At 40.2% G+C, this 21,466-nt stretch overlaps 1 protein-coding gene across 4 annotated transcripts in view; it reads left to right on the forward strand.

Moving 5' to 3' along the window:
- Positions 1–21,466, forward strand: part of ENPP2 (ectonucleotide pyrophosphatase/phosphodiesterase 2) — a 101,709-nt gene that overhangs the window by 71,780 nt on the left and 8,463 nt on the right. For all 4 annotated transcript variants that reach the window (XM_045004711.1, XM_045004712.1, XM_045004713.1 and 1 more), the window contains 11 exons: positions 3,248–3,356; positions 6,096–6,221; positions 8,792–8,823; positions 9,575–9,702; positions 12,869–12,956; positions 13,097–13,184; positions 14,775–14,947; positions 15,261–15,309; positions 17,238–17,374; positions 18,183–18,318; positions 19,968–20,045. In XM_045004711.1, the coding sequence (XP_044860646.1) occupies positions 3,248–3,356; positions 6,096–6,221; positions 8,792–8,823; positions 9,575–9,702; positions 12,869–12,956; positions 13,097–13,184; positions 14,775–14,947; positions 15,261–15,309; positions 17,238–17,374; positions 18,183–18,318; positions 19,968–20,045 (1,144 nt within the window). The remainder of the gene's footprint in view (positions 1–3,247; positions 3,357–6,095; positions 6,222–8,791; positions 8,824–9,574; positions 9,703–12,868; positions 12,957–13,096; positions 13,185–14,774; positions 14,948–15,260; positions 15,310–17,237; positions 17,375–18,182; positions 18,319–19,967; positions 20,046–21,466) is intronic.

Below are 21,466 nucleotides of genomic sequence, written 5' to 3' on the forward strand. Positions count from 1 at the left end.
GTCCGTTATTCCCCACAGGGAGGTGGAGTACGGACAGCGCTGGGAGAGCTCTCTCTCCCAGCGCTGGCGCTTTGACTACACTTAGCGCTTCAAAGCGCTGCCGTGGCAGCGCTACCGCGGCAGCGCTTTGAAGTGCTAAGTGTAGCCACAGCCTCTGTCTTCAAAAAGGTCAAAGTTGAAGGTTGCTTCACCAGGAAAAGATTGAGAGAAGAGAAAGGTTGATCCTTAATAAATGAAATCTCTCCACCTGCCACTAACTGACAACTTGGGAGGGGCTGAGGACCACTTCAGCATCCCTTCCATTCAGGGATTTTAAACTAATTGTAACCCAGTTCATGGGGCCTAAAAATATCTCCTGTGGGATCTAAGCAAAAATCTTGACACAGTATATTTTCAAAAAGGAGCAATAGAAACTCCTCCCAGTAGCTTTCAATTCCTGATTTTAAAAAAATATATACTTTTGAAATTAATCAGGTATTCTGAGACTCATCCTGGAACTGAGGGGATGGGGGGAAGGGAATCAGTCATCAAGTGTAAGAAACTGCCATTTCCCACAATACCTTGATCTTTGATAGTCTACTCAAGAGGGAGGCTGATAATCTTCTTACATGAATGATGTCCCCTTCAGCAAACTACACAGGAGTTCCCCTTTTCAGAGTAGTTTGCCAATTCAAGGTCCTACTCTTTTTGGCATAAAATATGTTCTAGGTGGCCTAATAGTGGGAGTTCGTGTATCTCCCCCGTCCCTGCCGGCTTCTCTTCTCTGAATGAATATTTCATCCATCCACGCAAATTTCCATGCAAACCCAGTTGTGGATTTCTCAGTAAGCCTTCAAAGACCTCAGCTTATTCTAGCACAAATTTATCATTCACATCCAGTGCAGATCTAGTGCTAGCATTTGTTTATGCTCATTGAGAGCAATGGGATGTACCACACGACTAGTCCCTAGGAGTTAAATCCTTTCCTCTCTCATACATCAGCATCTGGCTAAAATAGGTTCTAGCATGAGTTTTCCTTCTGAAGAACTATCTAGTAACACTGGTCTGCATTTCATACCTGTTTCTCTTATTATAATGTCAACTGGTTTTTTCGGTGGCATCTCAGATATCCACACCTATCTTGGAAAATAAAGCCTTCCACACTACTTTACAAAGATCTGAGGTAGTGGAGATCAATGTGATCTGAGCAAAGGTACACATAAGACTTTTATTCTTTTACTGATAACTCCTTGGAGGTTATATCTGGACAAGAACATGGTCTCAGGGCAGTCCCACATCCACGTAGAATATCCTCACATAAACATATTAATGACATTCAGTATCAACCTTAGTCTGTTTCAGAAATAAATAGAACTTTTTAAATGAGAACCCGGTGAGAATAATGGAGGTGAAGGAACTAAATTTGAGGTTCTCTGGCTGTGATCATGTGAAATAGTGTGTGTGTGTGGGGGAGGATTGGTGGGGTTGTTTTTTGCTTTATTTTGTCATTTTTGTTTTCTTTTGGTTTAAAAACAGGATTTCCTCGATTAGTTTGTTTTCATAGTATCAAAAACATCTTTGCAAATCCCCAGCTGAAATTTGGTGGATATAGGACCTTAGAAAAGTACTGTGATTTGTGGTTCCTTATCATGTATGGAAATACTATTGCTCTATTTTAAGAACAGCATAAACCTGTTCCACAAGAAAACGTTCATGTGAAATCCAAGAGGATCTGCAGTTCCCAGCTTTCCTAACTGCAGAGTTATGATTTAGAGGCTGAAATAAGACTTAATTTCCTTACATGATTCATGAGATACAATTAGAGCTGACTGAAAAATGGACTTTCCAATTCATGGGAAAAATCTAATATTTTAACAGTAGGCTTTTGTCCCAGTTTGGGACAAAAAGTCAAAATAGTGAAATTTTTCATGGAATGAAAAGTTCTGAAAAATGTTGATTCAGAATGATTGATCATTTTTGACTGAAACTAAATGTTCATAATTTCCTAAATAGGAGCATTTAGTTTTAAGTCTTTTCTCTCTGTCTGAGCTGCTGCAGTGTCTCCTGGGAATTGTAGTTCTGTGTTCTTCCTGCTCCCCAGCTGGATTCCATCTCCTGTGGTGCACAGTGGTTTCTCCCTGTGGCAGAGTCGCCATCGTGTCTCATATGAGTTGTAATTTCCTGTCTTACCCTGATTATTTTCAGAATCTACAACTCCACGAGGTGGGTGGCAGTTCAGGCAGAAGGAGAGTTTGCAAAACATTTAAATTAGGGTCAGGTTGACATTTGTAAGCAGAAATTTCTCTTAGGAAATTGTTGAAATCTACCTTTCTGAGTCAAGATTGTGACAAAATTGTTTTTTCTTCCAAATTTTTTAACTGATCCAGTTAAGTATGCAGATGAGATATTCAGCATATTGTGACAAACAGAAATGTTGGTCTGTCTCTCTCTTTTTTTCTTAAACTGTCCTTTATCTAAAATGTACAGAGATTCAAAGTATTTATCATCTAATAAAAAAAAAAGTTGCACTCGCTTCTGTTCCTGCTCAGAATTGTAACTTGTCAGCATGCTGTCATAATTTTGTCTTTTTATAAAATAAATAATGTATTTATACCATTTTAGGTCTGGGCATCCTTTTTCAAAATCTTGCCAGAATTGTCACTTGATCCTTTAGAGACCTTGGCTATCAAGCTGAAGCTGCCTTTTTTCCTCCTACTACTTATAATGGAAGACTGAGGGCAGTCATTCTAGCACCAGATACCTCCTGGAGCACCCTTCACAGTGGCTTGGGATTTTCATATGAACATTGAGATTGAAGCTATGTACCATGACTACGTAGTTGGTGTTCGGAAAAACTGAAAAGCTAAATTCCATTTGAAGAACAGCATTTACATCAGTTCTCTCCTCCCCCTGCCCCCCCCAATCTTCTCCAATCATATGCATTTTTCTAATATGGTAAATGCAAAGGCAGATTTACTATATGTTTAGGGGGTCTGTTGGAGGGGTAGGAATAGGATCAGTCATCTCTTGTAGTCATCCGACAACATCCCAATAGAAGACTTTTATATCTTTCCCTCAAGGAAATCAAACCAAGCTCATGGGAAAGGAGATGACCATTAGGTCAGGGTGATAACTACTCAGCCAAGGATCTGCCTTTTGATCTGGAAAGTTAACCTACCAGAATTCTGCTGAGGAAGCTCCACCTGTAGTGAAAGAGAGAGCATTGTAATGGTGATTAACTTCCTTTCTTTCTGCAAACTTTGTATAGATGATAAATCCCCTAAGGGATATTGACAAGACTTTAGGACAATTAATGGATGGACTGAAGCAGCTGAAGCTACATCGATGTGTCAATGTTATCTTTGTTGGAGACCATGGTAAAAACTCTTACTTGTCCTTTCTTAGTATGTAAATATGGGTAGAAACTGATGCTTGAGCAATTTCCAGAGCTTCACTGTGCCTAAAGTATCAAAGGGGTAGCTGTGTTAGTCTGGAACTGTAAAAAGTGACAAAGTCCTGTGGCACCTTATACACTAACAGAAGTATTGGCGCATAAGCTTTGTGGGTGAATACCCGCTTCGTCAGACGCATGTCACATGTCTGACGAAGTGGGTATTCACCCACAAAGCTTATGCTCCAATACTTCTGTTAGTCTATAAGGTGCCACAGGACTCTGTCACTGTGCTTAAAGTTGCGCACACAACAAGTACTTTACTGGATCAGAGCCTAAATGAACATCCTATTTTAAAAATTCCTTTAAAAAGTAAAAATATTTATTCACAGGACACTGACAATGTAAGCCCAACATTTAATTTGCCTGATGATTACCTTTGTGGAGGAATTCCTTCTTATTTTAACTATTTGGTTTAACTGTTTGCACATTCGTTCAGAATTAAGCCTGTTGTATTTTGGGCTGTGACCCACACAAATAATGTACAATCTCTCCTAGCTGCGCCCTAGCAAATGTGAAGAGCTACAGTCTGTCCCCATATCTCTTTTAGTAGGTTAACTGGCAGGAAAATGATATAGAAGCCTCATCCCCTTTTTAATGACAGTAGGAGAAGAATTTTGGAACAGTAAGTTTCCATGGCAATTAGGAGGACAGCTGGTCAGATACAGAGGAACAAAGTTGGGGTAGTTATGAGAGACTGGGCCCAGCTTTGAAGGGTTATGGAGGAAGGAGAAATGCCCCCAAGAGAGAGTTTGGATTGGGGAGAGAATAAGTGGCAAAAATGGGCAGAATGACCAGAAATGGAAAATTGTGACTTGAAAAGTCTCTGTCACTTGGACATTAGGGAAAACTTCACAATAAGAATGCATAGTAAAGACAGAGAAACTCCAGTGAAAAATACTGTAGGAGAAAGAAGAAAAATAGAGATTGTTTGGGTATGTTTTGAGGTAGTCAGTGGGGTTACTAAAGGTCTCTAATTAGAGTAATAGTACACTAAATGAGTCATGATTTGCTATGGGATACCATGCTATTCAGATAAGATTTGTGTGTGTGTGTGAACGAAGTGCCAGATTAACAGGCCTGGGCAGTAAAGTTCACACTCTGTCTACAAAACAGATACAGCACAGTGCTACAGGTTTCTCTACCACAGTGGTCATCAACGCGGTGCCCATGGACACCATGGCACCCGCCGGGGCATTTATGTGTGCCCGCCTAGTGCCCAGCAGGGGAGAAGCTGTGGACCCACACCTGCTGGGGACAGAGAACTCTGGGGCTGCAGTCTGTGGGAGCCGGTGTTCCCTGTCCCTGGCAGGCGTGGGGCTGCGGCTTCTCTCCGGTGCCCACAGTCTGCAGCCCTGGAGAAGCTGGAGAGAAGCTGCAGCCCTGCGCCTGCAGCCCCGGAGAAGCTGGAGAGAAGTCGCAGCCATGCGCCTGCCAGGGACCGAGAACACCAGTGCCCGCAGCCTGCAGCCCCGGAGAAGCTGGTGTTCTTGGTCCCTGGCAGGTGTGGGGCCGCAGCTTAAGCCAGAGAAAAACCGTAGCCAGAGAACTCTGGGGCTGCGGGCGCCGGTGTTCTCTGTTCCCGGCAGGCACAAGGCCCTCCTGGTGCCCAGCCGGGGGGGGGGGGGGGGAAGCCGGGCCCCCGCGCCTGCTGGGGACAGAGTACTCCGGGGTTGCAGGCGCCAGTGTTCTCTGTCCTCCCGGCTTCTCTCTGCACTGCCCAGAACTGGCACCAAAAAACCCAAAAAACGCTCCAACTCTGCAGAACGGACGGAATGCTGCCCCGCAGCATGTGCTGCCCCAGGCACGTGCTTGCTCCACTGGTGCCTGGAGCCGGCCCTGTGAGTAATTGTTGGTGTCCGCCACACTCTTCTGAAAACATGAATGCGCTACTGGCCACAAAAAGGTTGGGGACCACTGCTCTACCAGTTATGTCTCCTCCATGATGTGGAGGGGATGACTGCTGAGGTTCTGGGGAGAGTTTATTTTCCAAACATAGTCATTCCTTGTCTAGAGGCTTTTGAGCTTTTTTTACTAAGAATTAGACTGACACACAAAACAACTCTCAGATGGTAACAACTCTTTGTTCACTCTACCTACAGTTGGTTTAGAATACACCACCAAGATACAATACCTTTGTGTGTTTGTGTCTCCTCTCTTTAAATTGTATTTTAAAAATAACTTTGAAACTAGGAGCTGATCTTAGTTCTTCTGAGAGTTAAAACTGGATGTATAGCAACTGTACACTCCCTGGAGGTAGTGACTGGCATTTCTGTTGTGCACATAGGTGCAAGCACCAGCCAGAATTTGGTTCTTAAACAATATCTAATGTTGGTGATTATCAGTGCTGCCATCAAGAAGACATTAACTAAAAATGTTGGTGAAAGCTGAAAACAAACAAAGATGTCCATGTGTCTGACAGCTCCTTGGCAGGTGGAATAGTTCCAGTGACCACTCTTGATGACTAATTCATGACAGTGTAGTCTTTCCATAAGCTTGAGGTTAGGTTACCTGCTAGGAAGAGAGGAATAGAATGAGTATATAAAGAAGAAATATTTGTTTTCGAACGGTATCTCTGAAGCCAGAGATTGATGCCTGTATTTTAGAAATAAGCTTGTTTCACGATATAATTCTCTATTAAAGGAGGTTTATTTCCTTTCCACAGGAATGGAGGACACCACTTGTGAAAGAACTGAATTTTTGAGTAACTATCTGACTAATGTAGAAGATATCGTATTGGTGCCTGGGTCTTTAGGACGCATTCGCCCTCGATCTAATAATAATCTGAAATGTAAGTTGATTATACAAGTATCGTACTATACTGAGGCCAAGATTCTGCAACTCTAACTAAGGTAGAGTAGCACATATCCAGACAAGTTGTCCCATTATCAATGATCGTGAGACTTGAAGGGGATCATCACCTTGCAGAATTGGATGCTAAGTGAGAATTTTTTAATTATAATTAAATATAGTCTATTGACTAAGGCCTATTGACTGGTCAAGTGGTAGTATTAATTATGAATCCATTAGTTTTCCAATTCTTGTGGCCAAAAAACAGTGTTAGATATTTGGCAGCCATGCACAGCTAAGGCAGAATGTGAGTAAGAGAAAACTGTGAAGTGTGAATTTGAGCAAATGGGGCCAGGGGCGGCTCTAGCGATTTCACCACCCCAAGGACGGCGGCATGCCGCGGGGGGCGCTCTGCCGGTCGCCGGTCCCGCGGCTCCGGTGGACCTCCCGCAGACGTGCCTGCGGATGCTCCACCCCAGCCGTGGGACCAGCGGACCCGCCGCAGGCATGCCTGCGGGAGGTCCACCGGAGCCGCCTGCCGCCCTCCCGGTGACCGGCAGAGGGTCCCCCGCGGCATGCCACCCCAAGCACGCGCTTGGCGTGCTGGGGCCTGGAGCCGCCCCTGAATGGGGCTCAGTGATAGTATATGAAAAATCTGGGTTATTTGCAGCATGCTTTTAAGTTGCTTGGAGTGCTAAATTATGAGACCATTTGAAACATTCTGGGGATAATTTTCTTGAAGATGTATCTGGTTGTGCAAAGACCAGATTGAGATATTTCAAGATTACAAAATCCAAAAGTACATCAGAGCCAATGGGTATGTGTTAAAATCAGTACCTAGATTAAAGGTTTAACTATGAATAAATTTATTCTGATGTTTGTCTAAGGGACATGGGTAAAGATCTGTTTTCAAATACCAGTGTTTCACTGATGTGTATCTTAAGCTTTTTAGAGCATAAAAATGAATTTATTCACGTCATAAGATGCAAATATTTTACAGTACACTCAAAAATAAACAATGTTGTGATTTTGGTGGACTACCATAAAGACTAAATTCTTTCTTTGCAGATTCTACCAAAACTATTAGTAAACTTCCAGTTACAATTTTTTTAAAGGTCTTCCCATGCCTATTATCTCCTATATGAATGAATATTTTTGTGTATCTTCCACTGAGAACGTTTTTTCCCTTCGTTGACTCCAGTGAATTTTGCTGCAGTTTTACTAGAAGTGGGATCAGACACTACCATGTTAAAGTTCTACAGATAATTAGATCCACCATATTTTACTGTTGTGCAAAGAGAAGTGAAATAGCATGAGGAAAATCATTCTTTCAATTTCCCTGATGTTGAGCAAGTTATTTTCCTTTGATTGGGGCATGGTGAGAACTTCCAAAGAGAAGATCGGTTTTCCTCGCTAATCCCTGGTACAATGCCTCTGTGTTTTGTTTTGTTTTTTGTTTTTTACCCTCACTTAAATAATAGGTATATCTCCAATTATTATTTACTTATCTCCTAGAACTGGAAGGGACAGTCATCAAGTCCAGCCCCCTGCCTTCACTAGCAGGACCAAGTACTGATTTTTGCCCCAGATCCCTAAGTGGCCCCTCAAGGGGATCGAACTCACAACCCTGGGTTTAACAGGCAAATGCTCAAACCACTGAGCTATCCCTCCCTCCAAATGCATTCATCTTCTCTATGGGTCTCTTTCTATCCTCTTCTTCCTGAATGTTTGTAATTTCTTATAAATGAACAATTCAAACACAATAAATAGGCACTTTCCCAGGACTTGGAACAAAACTTTAAATGGCAAATTACCTAACTACTTTCTCCCTCCTCCACTATTTCATGCCTTAACACTCCCTTCATTCTCGCATCTTTGAAATAGATGTCCCTGTGAATTGTACCTGAGACTGAATGTGACTCATTTCAAAGCCAATCAATATCATGCCTTAAGCAGCCAAAATAATACGGTTGAGAGACAAGGTTCTTCATTTTCTTCCAACTCTGTTTTCTCCTCCGGGGCCTGAGAAATGCTGTTTGCTGGCCCTGGAAGCAGTGAGACTGAGAATTTAATGTGGGTTGTCCAAGTGGTAGTACAGCTTACATAGAGTAAAGTCCCAAGGCTTGCCCAGAATTTTTTTTCAGTTATTTCATTTAGTGACTTATTCAGCTGTGTGTAATGTTAAAGCAGCCAAAAGAACCACAGCTTTCTTATTAATTATTGCTTATAAAGATGCTTATTCTTGCACTTAAACACTCTTACAGAAAGCTTTTGCAAATTCTCAGATATGACTGCTTACTTTGTTAGATTAGATAGATGATTTTCAAGACGTTAGTTTAAAATTTTTATTTCTATGACTATTTAGTTTCAGGTCCAAAGTATAAAACACTGATCAATGTTGCTATAAAAATGTTGGGTAATTAAGGAAAGGCACATTAAAGGTGTATTATTGCACATCAGCTAATACATTTTGCTAAGATGGGATAGCTTTTAAAAGGAGCCTGGACTCCTGAAAAGAGAGTGCTTACCTTGTAAAACAAATGACTGTTTTATGTCTGTCTCTTTTAACAGATGACCCTAAAGTAATTGTTGCCAACCTCACAGTAAGTATTTAGCACTGGCATATTATCTGTCTACATATTGTTCATTTCACATGTTAATATGGGGATTTATTCAGCATTCCCTGCTCACTCTTTAGTCAGAAAACCACCATTAGGCTGAAGATAGAGAGATAAATAGGGCCCTTCATGAGTAGGGATTAATGTTTGTCATGAGTTCCACTGTTTGCTTCTGTAGTAGCTTTTATAACCCTTTTGGGTAATGCACAGCCAGAATGTCCCTGATGGTCTTGAGTCCCTGAATTGAGCCGATTTATTCCTTCCTTCAGAAATGGAAAGTAACCTTTTTATGAGTAAACATTTTAGTAGTACTTGGAAGATGCAGTAAAAATCCATTTGATATCCCTCAACCTTAACCTTGTTTTTATGAATTTCCCATTAAATATATACTGATTTATCGAATGTAGAAGGCTATCTATTCAGTATTCAGGAGTCTTCTGAAATTAAGCTTTGGTCAGATATGAACTGTTTTGCATATCACTGAGGAAAATGCGGGGGAGTTTCGCAAAAACACTCTGTGACCAGAACAAAGGTGTCAGCTGTGCATAGAACATAATTCAAAACTCATATCAATAGTGCACTGATACAAATATGGTCCTTTAGACTGTTGTGCAAGATCTGGGATGTATGTCTACTATACCTAACCTTGAACTCTGAAATCAAGCAGATTGTGTGGTTGAAGCCACACTAGTGGTGATGACTTGAAACAATATAGCTTCTTACAATTGCCTTTCAGTGTAGAAAGCCAGACCAGCACTTTAAACCTTATTTGAAACAGCACCTTCCTAAGCGTTTGCACTATGCTTACAACAGAAGAATTGAGGATATTCATTTACTGGTGGACAGAAGATGGCATGTGGCAAGGTAAACTGGTGTGTGTGTGTGTGTGTGTGTGTGTTGTTGTTTTTTTTTTTCTTTTTGGTCTCTTCTGCCTTCTCTAGCTTAGTTACTGGCAGTTTTGAATATTCTTAAGCTATTTAGCAATTAGCCAGGCAAAAAAATAATCCTATTTAGAGAGGCAGGCAGTTTATACCATTACTTTGCTTTTAAAGACAATAGAAAAGGAGGCATCTTTTCTACTGTCAGCATTTTTGTGTTTAAAATATCTTCTTTGATCTGTTGATAAAATGATATATTAAATCGAGTACAGCTAGTCCTTTATTCATAAAGCTGAGTCAGTGTATTTTTTTGGTAGGGAACAGGACAGATTTATGTTCTTGGCATCTCTTGTGATGGACTTTAAGAATTGGTAGTTCTCTTGTGAATATGTTGCTGCTAGTCAAACAGAGTGTCATAAGTGTCTCTGCATGCAGTATAGTTGTAGCTGTGTCGGTCCCAGGATACCCACCTTGTCTGTCTAATAAGTGTCTTTGACACTTGTGCTAATCTTCCTGTATTTATGCAAAGATGTTTCTACTAAAGCAGTGAATGGGAAATCCCAGTTGCCTTTTCAGACTGGATGTAATTCCAGTAGGCAAGATGACAAGTCTTCTTTCTACAATTTCTGATGATGGTTCTCAAATATCAAAGAATTACATTCTGGTTTTAGGCTTACCATTTTAACAATTTTTATTGATATATGTAGGGCTAGACAGGAGGCAGTTTTCCTGTTCTGCAAAACTTGGAGTATAGAATTTTTCCTATTTTCTATTTTTTTCCTATTCCACATCAGGATGAACCCATGACCTCCTTTCCAGGTTTTTCATGATTCAGACTAGGGACTTGAACCTGGGTCTTCCACTCCCAGTTGAGTGCCATAACCACTAGGCTCTTGGCTATTCTGGGGTCAATGTGTCTGTCTGGTTTTGACCTGTGAAACCTTTCCTAACAAAAGCTGTTTGTCAAAACTGGTATGTTCCCACAAAAAGTTTTGGTTTAGACCAATGGTTCCCAAACTGGGGTATGTGAAATGTTACAGGGAGTTCTCAGGAAAAAAATCCCTAATGGCCAACAGAGCTGTCCATCAGGACCCCAGGGGGGCAGCAGCCCGGAGCCCCTGGACTTCCAAGAGCTAAGCAGATCAAATAAAGCATATCTATCACACAGAGGAGATTTAAACTGCAAGACTCCTTATAGGAAAGGGAGGTGGATATTTTTTGCTGTTTTTAAAATTAAATAGGCAGCTAGTATTGTTTTTTTTTAATTATTATGAACAAGTTTTTAAGTTTTGTTGTAACATGCGTTGTTTGCCTGGACTGCTCAAGATCTGAAAGCTTGTGTAGGAGGAACACTGAGTTGGCTTCTTAAATACCTTCATGCTGTTTCACATCTGATACTCCTTGATGAAACATAGGAGCCTTGTCTTATAACAGGCTTAGTCAAAGTGATACAAGCTACGAAAGTGAGATCTTGGAAGTATTGCCGTCTTCATAATGTAATAAAAATACCGTAATGATAAATAATTAATAAGTGTGTAATTAGCATGTCATAAGAACAAATTTTATATTTCCAAGATCACTGCTTTTCTAATTTATACTCGGGTAAAGGAGAAAATCCCTGGAAATATTCATTTTTAGGAGGGGGTTCGTGAGACTCGACATTTTAGTGAAAGGGGTTCACAGATCGTTAAAGTTTGGGAACCACTGGTTTAGACCAATCATCATTTTCTGAACACCCCCCCCCCCCCGACCAAAAAAAATAAAAGATTCCCAAACAGCTCTATATGTGGGATGAGGAAGAGAGGTAATAGGAATATTTTACTCAAGATTTTTTCCCTTTTTCATCTCAGTTCAAACTTCCTTTGGCTGCATTATTTGCTACTGCTACCTTTTAATGTGTGCACCCTTCTCTTCTGTTAATGTAACTGTAATTCATGTTTATAGCCAGGAAAATACTATTTCTGTAATAGTTACAGGTCTGATTACTTCACTTCCAGTTTTGAGGATAAAAGCCAAATCTCTGAGAGAACATCGTCTAATGGGTGTACAAACTGACTTTTAGGATGGCAGCCCCTGTGATGCTGCTCATAAATCTTAGTATGTAACAAAGCTAGTCATTATATTTCTATGATTACCACTTACTTTCTTCATATGTTTCTCTTCCTTCTGAGTTTCTCCCATTTTCTCTCCAGGTCTGTTTCTCCTTTGCCTACCACAAAGTGAAAGAGTAAGCAGGTGAAAAGGACTCAATAGCACTGTAATTTATTAAAAAGGTGCTTTCTGAGAAGCATCTGTTAGAATGCTACTGATTTAGGGTAACATGATCCTAAACAGCTTCAATCTGTAGGTGTCCCCAGTGGGGAAGGGCTTCTACCTGGGAATGGCAAGTTATCCAAGACTAACAATAGCTGATGTTAGTTATTCCATATGCATTGGTTTCTTTTCAAGTACATCCCAGGCAGGTGATGTCTCAAGTTTTTCATTCTCTTAATAATGGCATAGTATTAAGTTATATTGCACCATCCATTTAAGCAGAAACACTCATAGTTGTCAATGGGGATTTTTGTTAAGAACTGATGTCACAATACACCTATTAAAATACTGAGCAAAATTCAGTTTTAAGACTTTTGAGAGTAATGGGAGGACCCATGTGCTTGTCCAAATCCATCGCTTCCTTGGTGGAATATATTTAATGCTGAGGGAGCATCATTGGGAAAGAGAAATGAACTCCCATTTAACATTTTAATACACTTCAAAATTATAACCCCTTTTGTCTTCTTTGGAGAACTGCCTACCTAACTTCCCCCTAGAGTTTCATCTGGGTATGGTATTCACTTCTTGTCCCAAGTAGTGTGTCCTGCTGGTGCATCCACTCCGGTGTTGAGGATAATTGTAGTTTGTGAACTGTTCTGGGATAGTTTAGGGCAAAGTGTCTGTATAATTGAGAGATGACTTCACTGTTTTTGTGTGTTTAAGGCTGGAATTTTCAAAGGAACCTGTAGAAGTTAGGTGCCTAAATCCCTATGACATTCAAAGGGAGTTAGGCTCTACCTCCCTTCAACTCCTTTTGAAAATCGCAGCCTAAATTTTAATCTTCTAAAACTACATTGTCAGGTCAGCAATAATTCTTATGATTTTACATTTCAATATAGGAAATCCATGGATGTTTATAAGAAACTATCAGGAAAATGCTTCTTCCATGGCGATCATGGATATGACAACAAGATCAATAGTATGCAGGTATAAGCAGCAAACTAACCTTTTTGCGAGGGTAATTGGGTGTGTGTGTGTTGGAGGGAGAAACTTGAAGTCTTGAAATTTTTTTTTTAAGAGTTAAAGCAAACTACTACTTCTACCATGTTTCTCTCTCTTCTTTGAAGACTGTCTTTGTAGGCTATGGTCCCACATTCAAGCACAAGACCAAAGTACCTCCATTTGAAAATATTGAACTTTACAACGTTATGTGTGGTAAGCTGCTCCATTTCTAAACTACTTTTGCCAACAAAGCTTTCAGAGGTTGGTGTAGGCACAACTGATGCTTATGTTCTGGGCTACTGCCTTCTCCCCAGCACTGCACTGTCACTTGCCCTTTGGATGGAAGGACAGAATGCACAGAGGCCTATGTTTGTTCTGCTCCAACAATTGGAGTGCATTCACATTGTGTTTCTGCTGGCAGCTCCTCGGATATCAAATATAGAGGGCTACAATCTAGTATGTCCGTTCCCCATTAGCCCTCGGAGCTAGACTTGTGTCCAGAGAGAGCTTCTGCCCTGCATCTCATGCGTGGCAGCGCAGGCGTTATTTTGCCACTACTGGGCCTCTTGTTGGCGATAATTGTTTTCAGAACTCTTACTGCAGCAATGAAGTAGAGAAGCTAGATATGGCACTGCATGAATATAATTTTTATGATCCTGTCTTTAATGTACATTTCCTTTTTCAGTAAAACTTTCCACCTGAGGATTTCAAAAGAAGCTGCAGATATTAATTTATAAACATGAAACACATCTGTGTTTAATAATTATTCTCATTTATTGATGAGGAGGCTAATTGGTCTTGAGGTCTCAGAAGTCATTAGCCGAGTTGGAAATAGAACCAAGATAATTTTTTTACTTTGTCTCCTGCTTTAACCAGTAGACCACACTTCCTTTCCGATATGAACCAGTCAAGAGATCACACTGGAACAGAACTATCGTCATTAACATGATGTGCCTTTTGTGCAAATCACAATAACAGCTCATTGTGTCTGTGCAATATTGAACTTTCCTGTCTGTCAGTGGTGTTAGGTGGCTTATTTAATGTTTGTACAGTACCAGGAAATCCTGGATGAAAGATTCCAAAGAAAATGTTTTAGTGGGGATGTTAAATGCTGCATATCAGTTTGAATTTTAGTATTTTTTAAGACTGATAGCACTGTCAGGTTTAATCAAGCATGCTGCAGGTTTGCCCCCTAAGGCATTGATCCTCATTGGAGACTCTAGGGGTACATCTACTCTGCAACCCCCAATGCCCCTACCCCATGGCAGCACGTCTGATCAACTGACTTGGGCTTGCAGGGCTGGCCCGATGGGGCTAAATATAGCAATGTAGATTTATTTCCCCCCCCCCTTGGGCTCTGACCCTTCCCACCTCCCTGGGTGAGTGTTCTTAGCCCCTTAGTGTGGGCCACACGTGCCTGAGTCAGTTGACCTGGGCTCTGAGACTCGCTGCTGCGGATGTTTTCCCTGCCCCTCCCCCCCCCCATGTAAATGTGCCCTAGGAGTTACGGTAATAAAAACGTTTAGTAGTAATAGTTTCTGCACTAGCTATAATACTAAATCTTATTGTTCCTATCATGGGAATTTCCAACACTGTCTAATTGCAAAACAGGTTTCTCTGATGTGGACAAAGGCTTAGCACAGTTCTTTGGTTAAATTAAAAGTAACTCTCTCTACTTCATGGGTATAAAGTAGCTGGTGTCTTGTTTCTAGCCATCTAGGAAATGGGCACTGTGTACTGATGTATATGATGTAGGACCGTTGCAGTTTTAGAATCCTGCTTCTGTGTTTGATGTCTTGTCAGATCTGCTTGGATTAAAGCCCGCTCCTAATAATGGAACCCATGGAAGTTTAAATCACTTGCTGAGGAGCAATGCATTTAAACCGACCGTGCCAGATGAAGTTGCAAGGCCGCTCTATCCTGTAGCTGCATTTTCTGCATCTGAATTTGATTTGGGCTGTACATGTGATGACAAGGTAGACTCATGGATTTATTCATACTGGTGTCATTAAGGATAATTGTCTTGTACTGCAGGTTAGGGGGATATTGCATGTTCTCACTTTCAGAGAAGGAGGCTCTAATGTTTAAGTATCCCTTTGATCCTTCATGCCGTTAAGAGTCTTTCATACCCTTTGGAATATTTAGTGTAATGTGTCCTTCACAATAAGGGTGTTAGAGTGCTAGTATTACTTTGCTAAATAAATAGTGAACATGAGATGTCAGAGAATGCTCTTATGGTTCAGCTGCTAATCTTTTTTACTCTTTTTTTAAAAAAAATTTTTTATGAAGAACAAGTTGGATGAACTCAATAAGCGCTTTCATGTCAAAGGAACAGAAGGTAAGGACATGGTGGTTAATAAACATTTATTTTCTTCATTTTCAGTGGTGGTTTACTACATTTAAAGTCAACCAACATTCAAACTAATGGGAACTTATAAAATACAGTGAACTCATGCACTTGTATTGTCTCTGTGTAGATTTTAGAAGTGTAGTCTGGCAGTTACTAAATCAGACCTAAAGTTCATTAGCCCAGCATCCTGTTTCTGATAGTGGTCAGAAGAAGATGCAAGAAACTCCATGTTAGACAGATGTAGGATAATTGTATCCTAATCCTTAATAGAGATGGGCTCAAAATGGTGAAGCATATTGTTTTGTATTCCTTGCCAAATGTTTTAGCATTAACTAGAATAGCTCTGAATATTCTTATCAATATAAATGTCCAATTTCCTTTTAGAATCTTGCTAAAATTCCATTAGCCGTGTGTGTTAGCTTGAGCTGGACCAAGCTTTGTAAACTTTTCCCTGCTACTTTAGCAAATCTTGTGGTTTTTTGCAATTGGATCCTGAGCTACCTCCAGTCAGGCATTTGCAGTCAAATTATTATTATTATTATTATTATTATTATTATTTTGGTATAGCTTTCATAAATCTTTCCCTTTCCTTAATTCTAGTAATACAAACAATTGTGCAGGTCATTCTTTACAGGTAAAATTATTCCCTGCTTCTGCAAGTTTAATTGCTTTTCTATAGATTATCATCATAAAGCATAAGGCACCAGATGAAATTTAGGTCTGGCATTTTTAACTACCTGTAATTCTGCTGTTATGCCTGTCACTAAACCAATGTCCACATCAAAAACAGAATTAAATATTTTTTTTTCACTATGGAATCTAACAGTGGTGCATGGGAGGCATGCTACTATAACTTTGTCTTAAACCAGTTTCTGCTAATTAGTGAAGGAATATTTCATTCTGTACCAAGGAATGGTAACAGCAAACTTGCAGACATCCTGAAACCTTGATCTTGCTTTGGTTATAACTTTTTTTTCAACATTTTATCAGGTTTTTTTCTTAGTGTACTATGAATACATTTGTTCTTGTACATGTCTTCAGAAATTGGCTACTGTAGCACCTATGTCAATTTCAATCATCATATTTAAGTTGTCTATATTTGTTAATCCAACATGGAACACTTGAATCACACTTATTCTAAGCTAGAGCTGGCCAAAATGAAGGATTTCTGGTTTGCAGGACATGTTGACGTTTCTTAATTTGGTTTTATTCTAAATCCGAACAAAACCAAGATTTTTTGTAATTTCTCACAAACTGCAAATCCATCTCCCTCTTCCCGAAAAATTGCTTCAGAAACACTGATGCAGGCGGTTTCCAAAAAGGAATAGGCTCCTTGGACTCCTAGCTGCTGGCTGAAATTGACATTCTTGTCACGTTTCACCACTGCTATCTGGAGGAGGCATGGTTCTGTATGCAGGGGAGCCCAGCGTCTTGGGGGCTACTTGCATGTGAGCAAACCAGAATGGAGCTGCAGGTCTGGTAGTTCCCCTGCTGAGCCACCACCCCAAGGCTAGGGTGACCAGATGTCCCGATTTTTATAGGGACAGTCCTGATATTTGGTGCTTTTTTTTTTTTTTTTACATATGGGCTCCTATTACCTCCCCACCCCCGTCCCGATTTTTCACACTTGCTATCTGGTCACCTTCCCCCATGGCTATTTGGAATCTGAGCAGTTCCACTGCCGTTCTGTGTTTGGGGAGTGGATGGGATGGGAAGAATTTCTCTCCTTTTTATCCTTTTAAGTCTAAACTACTGTATTTCTGTAGCAGTCATCTCAGTTATTTAGACTGGGTACTACACAGGGGATTTGCCTTTTAAATGGGCATGTGTTGGACACATTAATTCTGGCTGGGTTTTTCTTCTTTGCTATTCCATATTATTCCATATAATTTAATGTAACTTCCTCCAATTTCTAGAGAAACACCTCCTGTACGGACGTCCTGCGGTGCTTTATCGTACCAAGTACAATATTTTACACCACCAAGACTTTGAAAGTGGTTACAGTGAAACATTCCTGATGCCTCTCTGGACATCGTACACTATTTCAAAACAGGTCAGATTTATCTTTGCTTTCAAAAAATGACATACAAGATCACTGCTACCTGTATTTCTGGAGTCTTAAAATTTCCTTTCCTTCAGGGAATTTCCTGCTTGGAATAACGTAGATTTCCATTATAAAGAGCACTTCCACTCTCCATGAAAAGTGGAATTTTAAGGACCATATGCTGCTGTGGTGGTGGTTGTTTTTTAAACACTTAACCCAGGATTTGTTTTTCTGTAACTGAAGCTTTGGCTACACTTGCATTTCAAAGCGCTGCCGCAGCAGCGCTGCCGCGGCAGCGCTTTGAAGCGCTAAGTGTAATCAAAGCGCCAGCGCTGGGAGAAAACTCTCCCAGCGCTGTCCGTACTCCACTTCCCTGTGGGGAATAACGGACAGCGCTGGGAGCGCGGCTCCCAGCGCTGGGGCTTTGACTACACTGGCGCTTTGTAGCGCCGCAATTTGCAGCGCTGCAGAGGGTGTGTTTTCACACCCTGCTGCAGCGCTGCAAATTTGTAAGTGTAGCCAAGCCCAGAATGTCTAGTTTAATCAGCTAGTTTATCAAGTTGTTTCCAATGGGAATTCCTACTACTAGATTGCTGAAGTAGACTGTCTCAAGGAACAGGTTTTTACTATAAAGGTTGATGGATATATTTTATATTATAGAGGATCCTTCATCTTACCTGTTGATTATTTGAAATCATTATGCTTCACATAACATTCTTTATTGATGTTAGGCCTAAACAAGTCATACTCTCTTGTTCTTGACTTCTTTTCCTGGAATGATATTTACAGTTGATTCCATGTATGCCTTTCAATGCAGGCGGAGGTATCTGGTGTCCCTGAGCATCTGTCTAACTGTGTGAGGCCTGATCTGCGCATTTCTCCAGGAAACAGTCAGAGCTGTTCAGCCTACAGAGCAGATAAACAAATGACTTATGGATTCCTTTTTCCTCCTCGTAAGTTTAAATAGGATGTCTGTAGAATATAAAGGAGATATTCTGTATGCAGCTACTTTTGGTTCCCTAGAGATTTTTGAGCTTCCTCTTGTCTGTTAAGGAAATGTTTTCCTAGGAAAAAAAGCACAAGGTTTGTAGGGGTTGAGGGTTTTTAAGTGTCCAGAAGAGATATTTGATAGCCTCAGTATTACTAGTTTTTTCTTGTGGAGAGACCGCAGTAACCCAATGGAACTGTTATCGGCTAAATGTAACTGTTTTAATTGTACATGATTTTGACTAGTGTATGAATTTCAGTTGTCTCTCTTTGCTTCTGAAAAGTTCAGTAACTCAAATATCCATTCATCTAGTCAGTCAATCTGTTTATTATCAAAAAGAATGATTTGATCAGTCCAGAAGTACTTACATGGAAAGATGATGTCTGTAAATGGTGGAGGACTCTTTTGTCTAGCAGTCAAAGACAAAACAAGACCTCAGTGGTTGAAAGTTAAATTTGAAACTTGACAAATTCAAAACTGGAAATAAGATATAAATATTTAACAACTAGAATAGCTTACCAATATGGCAGCTATTTCCATCTCTCTCAATCTTCAAGTCAAGTCTGGATGTCTTTCTAAGAACTGCTGTAACTCAAATAAAAGTAGCTGAGCTTGATGTAGAAATTACAGGCTGGAATTCTATAAGCTGACCTTATGCCTAATCCAGGCCATAGATCAGTGATCCCTTCTGAACTTAAAATCCATGGATATGAAAAGATGATCGCAAAAGAGACATTTTGTGCCATCAAATACTGGTTGAATAGTTTGAAATCTGGTATTTATTGTGTATGCAGTAATGATGAAGGGAGAGAGCCTCAGCTGGCAAAATTTGGCATTACTCCTCTTCAAGTCAATGTACCTACGCCAATATACACCAGCTGAGCATCTGGCCAGCAGTCTTCAATTCAAAATCCTAGAGAAATACAGCTACTGTCTTGTCATAAGACTTAATAAACTATTAGTACATGTCACAACCAAAATTGTTTAGTCTGAAAACTTAATGCGAATGGATTTCTGTCTGTAAAGGGAGAGCAAGAATTTTTCATGTATGTTGTACAAATGATTATCTTAGGCTCTATTGGTTGACTTGCTTACCACTTCTTCAGTCTCTGGGGAATGGATGGATATGCCAGTCGGAATGAATGTCTGAGCAGACGGTTGCAGCCTTGGGGGATGACTTCCTCCCCTCTGACTTATTAAAGGAAGGGTTGAAATGGTTTTTAAAAGGAGTATGTATGTTACAGAACTAACGGCAGTAGAGAGATGGATCATTTCTTGATTTTTCTGAACAGACTCTATTCTGCCTTGAAAGTGTGAGCCTTTTAAAAAAAAAAAGTTGCAAAACAATACAGCACAATTATCACACCTCCCTGAGAATGTACAAAAATAGAAACAAATTTAGCTGGTGGAAGATTGAAACAAGGACAAAAACCCTCTGTTCTCAGTCCATCTGTCATGTAAAGTAACAAGAAATTGTGTTTAGTTTAATCCAGAGTTTCATTTAGAAGAATCTTTCTTTTGATTACTGCCTGCAATTGTTTAATTTGTTTTACTTGAGTCTGAGATTACTACTAGGAACTTCAATGTTAACACATCTTGTTCTATGACTTTCAGAACTAAGTTCCTCTGCAGAAGCTAAATATGATGCCTTTCTAATAACAAATATCATTCCAATGTATCCTGCCTTCAAAAGTAAGTATGATACTCTTGTGGGTTACAGCCGATTCCATGCACCACTTAGCTAACTGGTATAGATATCTTTCAAAATTGGTGCGGCTGTTGAACGATGCAATCAACTGATTTAGAGGTTTATTGGATAACTTTCAGCTGGCCTCTCTGAATACATGTATAGGAATACAGGTGGGCCAAATGGATTTATCACAGATGGGGCTAAATGCATGTGAACAAAAAGTGAACTGAACTAAATCTAACTGAAACCCATTAACTTTTCTTTCCTTTGTGTGCCGCTTTGCTTCCTAGTTTTGGTGGGCGGTAGCAAACTATCAGACTATTCTGGTGGCATTTCTGGCTTGGCTGGAAGCAGAAAGTCTTGCAAGAGGCTCAAGAAGTAGCTCTTGTGAGATTTCCAACCCAAATTCTAGACCAGAGAGGTTTGGCTAAACCTCAAAACTCTGGGATGCTTTTCAAACCAAAGGAGAGTGTTAGCAAGCCTGTGGGTAGAAACAAGTGGTGATATACGTAAGGAGCTTGAGCAAAGGTGGCAGAATGACAGTTACCTGATCAAACAGTGGAAAATCATTACTGATTACCCACTCTCAAGTCATGATTTATAAAAATGCTGTTTCCAGGAACATAATCATAGGACCAAACAACCATAAATTGCTCATACTGTGATGTCATTCTTTTTTTTTTAATGATAACTTGATGTTGGAGTCCCCAACAACTCAAGAGTTCACCAATGGAGGGGTTGATGGTAGTCATGATTTCTGTAGTACTTGAAGTATGCATGTGCAGTATAGAGGGAGAAGGCCCCTGTACAGAGGATTTTAAAATTTATAACTGGGGAAAATGGAGGATGTCTGAGTGAGCAGGACATCAGTTGCAAACATTACAATGTGCTTTAGTTACATACACTTGCGGTTAGTTCCTTTCTTTTACTTTTGAAATAGATTTGGGAGTTGTGTGTGTGTCCCATCTTTTATAAATGAAGATGCTTATAGGTTAATGGAGGAAGAGTATTGATAGATTGTCCATTATGACAATCTATCTACATCCTTCAGAAGACACTGCTCTTCCGTCAGATGTTACAATATAACTAAGTCATTGCAGAGTCTACCTAGTTCCAGAAATTAGATTATTAATATCTGAGGGAACCTAACGGAAAGGAATGTGCCTTTCATGCTCTTTTAGATTTGACCTTCCTTAGAGATCAGCGGTTTTGCTATTCAATTAATGAAAGTAGCACTGAGACTTTGTGCTTACAAAGAGCCAAGGACATTAAAAGTGTGTATGAGAATATTCATTTCTACTGCTAGAGAAGGAACAGCAAGCTTTCTGTATAAGGTCTATTGCAATGCCAGCCTTTGAATGGTACTGTGCATTTCCTTTATCACTCATTAGAAAATAAATTAATAAAGCACAAAGAAATCTAG

The sequence above is a fragment of the Mauremys mutica genome, chromosome 2 (assembly GCF_020497125.1).
Source record: "Mauremys mutica isolate MM-2020 ecotype Southern chromosome 2, ASM2049712v1, whole genome shotgun sequence".
Taxonomy (NCBI): domain Eukaryota; kingdom Metazoa; phylum Chordata; order Testudines; family Geoemydidae; genus Mauremys; species Mauremys mutica.